The sequence below is a fragment of the Oryctolagus cuniculus genome, chromosome 18, assembly GCF_964237555.1.
Source record: "Oryctolagus cuniculus chromosome 18, mOryCun1.1, whole genome shotgun sequence".
Classification (NCBI taxonomy): Eukaryota; Metazoa; Chordata; class Mammalia; order Lagomorpha; family Leporidae; genus Oryctolagus; species Oryctolagus cuniculus.
This window is the reverse complement of record NC_091449.1, coordinates 11,156,107-11,165,995: the sequence shown is the minus strand read 5'-3', so window position 1 is coordinate 11,165,995 and position 9,889 is coordinate 11,156,107. Positions and strand designations below refer to the sequence as shown.

At 68.0% G+C, this 9,889-nt stretch overlaps 1 protein-coding gene across 1 annotated transcript; it reads right to left on the bottom strand.

Moving 5' to 3' along the window:
* Positions 1 to 6,476: 6,476 nt before the first annotated feature.
* On the bottom strand, positions 6,477 to 9,530 carry IRF2BP1 (interferon regulatory factor 2 binding protein 1). Its single transcript, XM_070062880.1, has one exon. It carries the CDS (start codon positions 8,654 to 8,656, stop codon positions 6,860 to 6,862), a length of 1,797 nt encoding a protein of 598 aa, XP_069918981.1. The 5' UTR covers positions 8,657 to 9,530; the 3' UTR covers positions 6,477 to 6,859.
* Positions 9,531 to 9,889: the final 359 nt, after the last annotated feature.

Genomic DNA, 9,889 nt, shown 5'->3' with positions numbered 1-9,889 from the left:
TGGGTGCTGTGATGGGCGTGGGTGCGAAGCTGTTGCCATGTTTGTGACACGTCCTTTAGCCTTTGGCCCAGTGAGGGCTGTGGTCACTTTTTTTTTGTGGACTTGCTGGCACAGCAGGTGCCGAGCTGGCCACCATCCTGCAGAACCTCTTTCTTCGGGTCCTCTGGGGGTGCTTGGACGGCCACCACATCGGCGCGGTGACCTAGCGTGCCGTTACGCACTGTGACGGCCGTGTCGTCACGGCCTCTTTGGTGTGTGGGTTGCGTCGGGGATGGCGAGGCGAAGACGCCTGGGTTTCTCTGAGGCCTGTCCCGCACTTGGCTTCGCGCGGGTCCAGTCGGGGCTGGTTAGGGTGTGGGCCACTCCTCCTGAATCTGGTGTCTGCCTGGGACACGGGGCACTGGCTGTGTTTGACCATTAAAGCGTTTCTGCCTCTCACTTGTGCGTCTCTTCCTCCCCTCAACGCCCGGCCCCAGCCCATGGACCCTGACACCTGCATTTCTGTTCCCTGTGCCCTCTGCTTCCCGCCCCCACCAGCCGGCTGCCTGTGGGGGAGGGGCTGGAAGAGGACTCCACTCGACCTTTGGTTCTTTGCTGTCCCTGACCCCAAGGACAGTTTGTTCACAGATAGCAGCCCCCGCAGGGCCAGGGCAGCAGGGGGAGGTGGCCCCGGGTTGACAGGCTGACGAAAGCCGCGTCCCCACCCCCACTTACCCCTCTGAGCTCTGAGGCCCTGGGAGCTGGGAGGAGGAGGAGGGACAGGTGTTGATGGCTGGATGGGAGGCTTCGTGAGATGGATTTGATCGGGGTGTGCGTGCATGTGCGCACACGTCCCGTGGGTTACAGGATAGCACTCTGCCTGATGGGGCTCCCTCTGGGAGACATCCCTTTGTCTGCCTACCCACTGCCTCAAGGAGAGAGAGTGTGTGTGTGTGTGTGTGTGTGTGTGATGACATCTGTGTTTGGGGGCCTCTTGGGAGTCACCAGATGTCTGTTTAAAACAAAGTAGGGGGTGGGTGTTGGCATGATGGCTGAGCCGCCACTCAGGGTGCCCGCATCCCATATCCTAGTGCCTGGGTTCAAGAGCTGGCTCCTCTTCCCGTTCCAGTTCCTGTTAGTGCACACCCTGGGAGGCAGCAGGTGCTTGTGTCCCTGCCCCGGGGGAGAGACCCGGATGGAGTTCCTGGCTCCTGACTTCAGTCCAGCGCAGCTCCAGCTGTTGCGGGCATTTAGGGGAGTGAACCAGTGGATCTGTCTGTCTGCCTCTCTTTCTCTCTGCCTTACACATAGAAGAATTGTTTAAAAGAAATAAAGTACATATGCATGCTGTTTGCAGTGTGTCTCACTGCCAAGTTTTGTGCGTGAGCCCTGGTATGGGGGGAAGGGGCTGGGGGCTTGGTACCCCCCCACGGGGGAGCTGTCACGCACACGCTTTGGGGGGCGTGGCTGTGTGCTTCCCAGGCCTCTTTAGCTGGCCCGGGTCATTCAGCCTGGGGCTGGCCCGAAACCCTCTTCTTGCTTATCAGCCCTCTCATTCATTCAGCCGCCATTCATTCATTCAGGGACCAAAGCTCTGGGTGTCCACCTGCGGGTGTGTGGGTCCTTGGCCCTCAGCGCCCGCCCTTCCCGTCACTCTGCCCCGAGCGCCGTCTGTCCATCCGTGGTCTCCGGCTCCCGGGCTGTGTGTCTGTCTCTCCCTCCATCCCTCTGCCCCTGCATCCGTCTCCAACGCCTCTCCCTCCCCCTCCGCGTTCGGCCTCCCTGCCTCGCCCTCTCCCGGCTCCCCAAGTTTCCGCCCCTACCTGCCACCTCCTCGCAGGCCAGGCCCTCTATTTCTGTCGCGCTGCCCGCCCCGCCCCCTGCGGCGCTGGCTCCCGGACAGCCATCCCACCAGCCTGTGTCCCGGGCAGGCTGGGGAATTCCTCGGATCCTGGAAAAAACAACTGGAGCGAGAGAAAGGCCCTCAGTCTCCCCGGCCCCCGCCCCCCTCCCTCGGGCCTGGGGGTCTCTCCCGGAGCCGGCCGGCCCGAGGCAGGAAGCCCTGCGGTTTCTGGCTTCTCCCCGGCGGCCTCCGGATCTGGCCCCCGCCCCCCGGCCAACAGCCCAAATATTATTCCGCAGGAGGAGCCCCTGGCGGCGGGGAGGAGGCCCGGGCTGAAAGAGGCATTCAAGGCCGCCAGCCCTGGGGCTTCCTGTCCCCAGGCGCAGGCCTCGGGCCGCCCCAGTGGGGACCTCAGGTGGCCGGAGGGGCGGGGTGTTGTTGTAGGGTCCTGGGGGAGGGTGGGGCCGGCCGGCAGGGAGTCTGGTGGCCACGGGCACTCTCCCTCTCTCTGCTGGCGTGGGCAGGTGTGACCCCCACCCCAGGGACAGCCGGCTGACATCCAGCGTGGAAAAGTACCACGGTCAGACGTGGGACGCGTGGACAGACATGAGGACTCCAGGGAGCAGGGCTGGAGGGGCAGCCTTGGGGACTTGGGGGTCCTCCGGGCTGCGGGCCTGAGCCCATGTGGTCCAGGAGAGTGGCAGGGTCCCAGCAGCCGGCCTCGGGGCTGCCTGTTTGACATGGTGATGGTGATGGTGGCCAATGGAAGCTCCCAGGGCTTGCCACGTGTCTGCCTTGTGTGACACAGAGCTCCAGCCCTGCCCCCAGCCCACTCTGTTGTTGGTGAAACTGAGGCACTCAGGTGACAAGACTTGCCCACCGACACACAGATGTGACCCAGGCTGTCTGGCCCTCGCTCACGGATGGGCGCTGTTCTGGAGGGTGCTGGAGGGTGGGGGCAGGGCACAGCAGGGTCCCAAGCCCTCCCTGTGGGTCACCACACTTCCTGCCTCAAGAGGAGACTGGGGCACCTGGAGCCAGCAGCCGGGCCCGGGACCAGTGTGTGTTTCTGCTGCTGGACATCATGGTATTCATTTCCATGTCATCGTGTCCCGATGTCTGGTGCCGAGAGTTCTCTGTCGCCTTGCACCAAGGCGAGCAACAGGTCCACCTGTGGCCAGGCTTCCTGTGTGCATCACTGTGTGTGTGTGTGTGTGTGTGTGTGTCCCTGTTTATGTCTCCCTTACTCTGGGGCTGCCTATATCCGTCCCTGTGTGTCACCACGTCTGTGCTCCTGTGTGTCACATCTCCCCAGGTGTCACCGAGTGTTAGTCACCACCCAGGCCACAGGTGGGCGTGTCAGCCCGCCGGTGCCAGGGCTGGGGCCCAGCCCATGCCACCCTCGCCAGCCGTGGCGCAGGCTGGGTGGCTGTTTGCGATGCCTGCCCCAGGTAAACACGGAGCCGGAACCGAGGGCCGCCTCTTTCACCTCTGCTGAAGACACGCCCTGCCCTGCCCCCCCCCCACCCCCAGCGTCTCATTCTTCACCGCTGTTCCGGCCTCAGCTCCCTTTCTGGAAAGACCCTTTGTCCCTGCCCCGGTCCTGGCCACTCTGGCTGCCTCTGGGGCGCTCACGCCTCTCTCTCTCTCTTCCCCGTCTCTTGGCCACTAGCTCTATGGGCTTCCGAGCACCCAATCCCCCCAGGGGCCGACTCTGCCATGCGCCTCCCCCCGCAGCCCGCCGGGGGATATATAAAGGAATATGTACATATTATTTATATCTGTACCCAGGGCAGGAGGGGCAGACACTGGGGCCTTTGTGCAGCTGCTGCCCGCTGCCCGCCTGCTCGCCACTCCTCTCCCTGCGTCCCCGCCGCCCGCCCGCCTGCCCCCACCCCCCCACCCCGCACAGAAAGGTTCCTGTGGGGCCTGCCAGCTTCCTCTGCCTGAGGTGTGAGTGGGCACGCCACGGGTGAGGCCGGCAGGGGGGCCCTGGTTTTTTTTTTTTTCCCCCAGCTCCTGGGAAGCTCTCTGGGTGGGGGAGGTTCTGGAAGTCTGGAAGGAGTGGGACTCCTCGGTGAGTCTGCCGTCTGTCTGTCTGCATCTGCCCAGCCGGGATCCTCAGCTGGCCTCTCCCTGGGGCCCGAGTCTGTCCAGCCCTGCTGGGCCACATGTCCTCTGACATTTGCTGTGCCGGGCCCGGGCCTGTCTGGGGGGCACCCCTCACACAGGCGTCTGTCCCTGGCAGAGTCCCTGCCACTCCGGCCTCGCCGGCTCCATCCGTTCACCGAGCGCTTGAGAATCTCACCTGTTCCTACTGAACCAGAATCCAGGGTTCCTCTCACAGCCCGCCTCCCCCCGCCCCTCCAGCGGAGCTGCCTCACTCTTTCTGGGACCCCACTTCCTGCCACTCTCCCCAGCACCAGCCACCTGCCTGCGCCTGGGCTCCCACCTCAGGGCCTTTGCACGTGCGATTCACCCAGATTCATGCCCTCAGTCCCTTCCCCACCTCCCCGTCTATAACAGCAACCTCCATCCCTCTCTCCGCCCTCTCCATGGCTTCCTTTGTCTTCTCAGGACCCTCCCTCCAGGGCTGTGTCTCTCTCAGGGCCACCCCAGGACAGCAGGGGCTGCATTCTGCTCCCTGCTCCACCCACAGGCCTGTCCCACTGCCCCGCACGCCGCCGTGAACCCTGGGTAATCATCTGCCGAGAGACAGGAGCCCACTAACGGCTCATCCGCTAAAGCAGCCCTGTGCTGGCCGATGCCAGGGACACACCGGAGAGCAGACAGCCCCCGCCCTGCCCTCATGGGGCTACAGTCCATCCAGCTGTCAGACAGCAATGGGCCAGGAGGAGCGTGGGGGAGTGCAGGGGTCCATGGGAACCCAGAAATGGCACCGGATGCAGCCGAGTCAGGGACAGTTCCGAGTCTGGGGACCAGATGCCCAGAGCAGACCTCTCCTGGCCCAGCCCGTCCTCCTCTCTGTCTCCTGGAACATTCGAGTCTGGGGACGGCTCAGGCCTCCAGCTCACGCCCGCGCCCCTTCCTGACTCCAGGCCCCCTTGCCGGCCACTCGGTGGCCCTCTGGGCACCTCAGCCTCCCTCCTCTGGATGGCCACGCCGCATCTCATCTGCGTGTCTGTCTCTCTCCCTCTCCCTGGACCCAGGCTGTCCCTGCTTTGTGGTTTCTGGGCACTGCATCTCCCCGCAAGACTCCCGAATAGATCCCCCGACCCCTCCTGCCCGGCCCCACCCGGCACTGGGGGAAGGGGCACCCATCCAGCCCCCCACACCCACAGGGCTCCAGCTTTCTACTCTGTTAATGGTTAACCCAACCTCTATCTAAAATACACAGCAGCCAGGCTGGGGGTGACTCCCCTGCCCCCCCACCCACCGACCAGCTGTTCTTAAAGGACCAGATGTCTTCCACAGCTCTGCAGCCCCCTGGGGCCTAGGGACTGGGTGTCTGCAGCACTGGAGCCCTGAGAATTTGCAAGGGGGGGGGGAGGCCTGGCGCTTCCCTCCGCTGAGCAGAGCTGGGTCAGCGAGAGCCAGCTTGCCCAGGAGGGGCGCCCCGGGCCCAAGCCCCATCCCACATCTCTCCTGCGCCAGGCTTATCACCCGGTCTATTTAATCAGGGGTGGTTTTCCCAGCCCTGCCCAGAGCCCAGGCTGCCAGTGCCACGGGTGGCGGAACTGAGGGTCCTCCAGGGGCGAGGGAGCAGCCCAGGGTCCCTAAGGCGGGAGTGAGGACACGTGGGCCCGCAGGTGTGTGAGGCACCCCGGAACGCAGGGCATGCGCCAGCGCGTTAGGACCCTGCAGACTTCGGGCAGCGGACTCCGGAGCTCCGGGGGGCAACCCCGACTTTCAGGGCTGCCTCGGGGCGTCCGCTCCCCATCTGTCCATCCACGCGCTGCCCTGGGCGGCTGGCATCCCGCCCTTCCAGGATCCACCTCGGGGTCGCGCGGGAGGGGGCTGGGCTCCTGGGGCCGCCCCCTCCCCTTAACCCTTGCTTTGCCGCGGCCGCTGAGGCCCCGCCCCGTGACGCCAGCGAGCAGGAAGTCCTGGTTAATGATCAGTCAGCGGGACAGGTGCGGGGCAAGGCCGCGCACATCAGAGGCAGCCGCGGGGGGGGGGGTGTGGGGGGGCGCCTTCTGCCCGGCTCGTCGCGGTGTCCGGGCGGCCGCCGACAGGGGTTTGTCCTTTGACATCAAAGTGAGGAGCCCAGCCGCGGCTTCCCAGTGCCCGCCTCTCGCCAACACCTGGCTCCGGCATCCTGCTCTGCTCTCATCCTCTCCCCCCGGGCAGCCCCTCCAGCAGCCTAGCCTCGGGTCAACCTCCCCGCTGCCCAGCAGGCGTGGACCCACCGCCCACTCCGCGTGCGCAGCCTCCCACGATCTCCTTCCCCAGCCCTGAACTTGTCTGTGGCCCCCATGCCGCAGCCGTCCCCTCGCTCAGCCTCAGTGCTGTCATCCGGAAAACGGGCGGATGGCTAGTGTCCGCCTAGCGAGGCGGCGAGCGGGCCCGCCGGGGCGCAGGGCGCCACCTGGAGGCGACGACGCGCCCTCTTCTCGCTTGCAGGGTCGGCCCGGCCCCACAGGGGGCGCAGCATCTCACACAACGGAGGGACCAAAAAAGGAAAAAAAAAAAAAACCATCTTTCGATTTATTGAAGGAGAAGGGCAAGGGGTGGGGAGGGAATGAAACGCTTCTGCTTCGTTTATAAAGAGCGAGTTTTCGGGAGGCCTCTTCTGAAAGGGGGGGGCACCTCTTCCCCAACTACAAGCAGCAGCAAAAGCCAAGCCAAGGAGGGCCGAGGGACACAGGGGGCGCCCGGGCACCCCGAGCGCCCCCTCGGACGGGAGCCACAAGCTTTCTCCCCCCACCCACAATGCATCTACCCCAGGGGACCCATCTGGGCGAGGGAAGGGGGTATGTACACAGGTGGGGTGGCCCCGGACTGGGCGAGGGAGGGAATAAGTTATCCGCAGCGGCGGTGGGCGGGCGGGGACAGTCTCTTGGAGGCAGCAGCGGCCTAGGGGTCCCGTTCTTTCTTGACCTTGATGTCTCCAGCAAGGATGGTGGCGATCTCGCCCTGCATGAAGGCCCAGGGCACGGAGGAGCCCACCAGCGGGCACTTGTCTCCACTCGGGCAGTACACCTCGCCCGCCGGGCCTTGCGCCTTGATGAACTCCCGCGAGCAGGGGAAGCAGAACTTGTGTCCGGGCACCGAGGGGCACTGGACGAAGTGGGTGTCTTCCAGCCGCTCCCGGCACAGGGTACAGCACAGCGGGGCCCCGGGGGTCGCCCCGGTGCCGCCGCCGCCGCCCCCACTGACAGCTTCGGCCCCGGCTGTGGGGCTGACTTCTGCCTCCCCGTTCCGGGCCACCAGGCGATGCTGGACAGGGGGCGCAGCGGCGGACGAGGCTGCGGGGCTGGCGCCTCCTGCCCGCACCGGGCCCCCGCCGCCGCCAGGGTCCTTGGGCGAGTGGCCGAGGGCCTCCGCCACGTTCTTCAAGGCGGCGATGGGAGAGGGCACGCCGGGGGCCTCGGCGGAGTAGGGGCCGCCGGGGGCCACCCAGTGCCGCTGCTGCTGCTCCTCGGTGCTCATCTTCCCGGCCGCCTCGCCTTCGGGCTCGGGGGACGCCTTGCGCCGGCGCGGCATGGGCGCCAGGTTCCGCGACGGGGCTCGCGGGGGCGGGCCGCACAGCGCCGCGGGGGTCGGCTCCGGGTACTGCTGGGGCAGCGCCTCGGCCGGGGCCGGCTCGCGGAAGCTGCGGACGCCGTCCGTGAGCAGCTCGCCCAGCTGGCGCCATTCCCCGGAGCCGTGCCGCCGTTCGTATTCGAGGTACTTGAAGCCCGAGGAGGCCAGCGCCTTGCCCGGCTCCCGCAGCGCGTCGTGGAACATCTGGCGCGCCACGGCCAGCACCCCCGCGTACACGTTGCCGGAGCCACAGGGGTACTCGGTGAACAACTTCAGCTCGAACTCGTAGCCCGGAGGGCGGGCGGTGGCGTCGAAGGCGAACACTCGCCCCACCAGCCCGTGATCTTTCTTAAAGCGGACGTTGAAGGGGGCGCAGGCGGACAGCGCCAGGAGCTGCTCCCGCACGGCTTTGGGGCGCCCGTGCCACTCCTCCGCCCGGCCCCGCATCGCCTCGTTCAGTTCCGCCAAGCAGTCCGCATTCCTCTGCTGCTTCTCCTTCTCGAAATCCGAGCCGAAGAGGGGCCGCGCAGGGCTCAAGCCCGGGGCCAGCGTCAGGCCTCGGCCTCCCAGGCCGGACACCGCGGCCGCTAGCAGCCCCGGGGGCATCAGGCTGGGCATGGAGCTGAGCAAGGCCCGCCGCGCCCCCTCCACCACGGCCTCCTCGCGGCCCAGCCCGTTGGCCAGGCGCGACCCCAGGGTGTACTCCAGGGCCGGCGAGGGCAGGGGCAGGCGGCTCGAGGAGGTGGCCCTGTCATAGCGGTCCTGGCCCGATCCGCCGCCGCTGCCGCCGCCGCTGGCCCCGCCGCCGCCGCCGCCGCTGCCCGTGCCCGACGGCTGCGCCTGCGCCTGCGGGGGCGGCAGCGGGGGCCCCTGCGTGGCGGCCGCAGCCAAGTCCTTGGAGCTGGGGTGCTTGAGGGCCGGGGGCCCGGGCGAGCGGCCCTCGGGGAGCACGTGGCTGCGCTTGAGCTGGCGCGCGGCATCTATGAGCAGCTCGATGCGGTCCGCGCCCTCGAAGTTCACGCAGCCGCGGCACACGGCCTCGCTGAAGTCCCACACCATGGCCCACGGCATCTTGGGCAGGTCGCACAGGTAGCACCACTGGCGGCGAGACGCCTGCACCGACGCCATGGCCGCCGCCGCCGCCGCCGCCGGGGCCCCGCGTGCCGCCCGCCGCCGGCCTGCGATCCGCGATCCCGGGGACGGCGCGAGCCACAGTCCGGCCTCCGGCTCGGCCTCCCCGCCGGATCCAGGCCCGGCCCCCCTTCCCCGCCCCCCTGGGCCCGAAGCCCTTTTTCCTCACTCCCGCCTCCCTTGCAGAGGGAAGGCAGAGGCGCGGTCCCGGCGCCGAGCCGAGGCGCACAGCTCGGGCCCTGCGATGCGCCGCGGGCGCCGCCGCCGCCGCCGCCCCAGGCTCCCGCCGCTCCCGCCGCCGCTGCAACGGCCGCCGCCGCCGCCGCCGCCGCCTCCTTCTGCCCCAGAGGCCGCTGCGCAGGGAAAGTTACATAACGCGCCGGCAAAGCCTTCTGGGAAATGTAGTCCCGCCGGGGCCCGCGCTTAAAGGGGCCGCCGCGGGGGCTGCAGCCGGCCGCGGGGCTGGGAGGCGCGCGGGGCCGTGCGGCCCGGAGCTGCGGGCGGTGTCTGCGTTCGGCGGATGGCTTGCCCGCCCCGAGCCTCCGTTCCTCTCGGCCCTGCGAAGCGGGCCGACGGCGGGTGAGGGAGGTAGCCGTCCCCCGGCCGGGGCGGAGTGGACAGGCCCTGGTCGGAGGCGCTGGGAAGCCGGCGGCGCGGGGCGGCGGGGCTGTCCACCTGGCACTTTGCCCCCCACTCCACCCCTGGAATCCTAGCTACCAGCCTCTGGGCCTGGGCGCTCCCAGAGCAAGGAGAGGTCTCGGGGCTTCCGCGCAGCACCTGCCCGAGTTTGCGCCTCTGCAGAGGAAGGGGCGTGACCGAGCGCCCTCCGACTCCGTTCCAGGGCTTGCCGGTGCAGCCTCTCACCCACCCCCGGCGTACTACAACTCCCGAAATGCCCCGCGGCGCGGACGAGCTGACGCACTTCCGCCGTCTGGGAGGCTGCGGAGGCCTTTCCGAAGCCCGCCGTCTCCCCCCCCCCAAGTTAATGGGGGGCTCGTTCGGTTCTGTCGGAGCGCGGGGTTGTGGGGGCCCTCTTCCCGCTTGTCGCTCCTCAGTTTGCGAGGACGGGGTGGCTGGGGCGGGGGGCAAGCGCCGGATCCCCTTCCCCACCTTGAACGCTTACTTCCTGGTAGGCCCGGCCGGGCAGTGGGGACCCCGGCCCCTCTCCTCTCTCGTGGGCGGGGGGCTGCCCGGGTTCCGCGCGCTCTCAGCGCCTTCCTCGCCGGGGGC

Bases quoted from the DNA above. Each gene is read 5' to 3' on its own strand.
- IRF2BP1 (XM_070062880.1), bottom strand. From the start codon at position 8,656: ATGGCGTCGGTGCAGGCGTCTCGCCGCCAGTGGTGCTACCTGTGCGAC.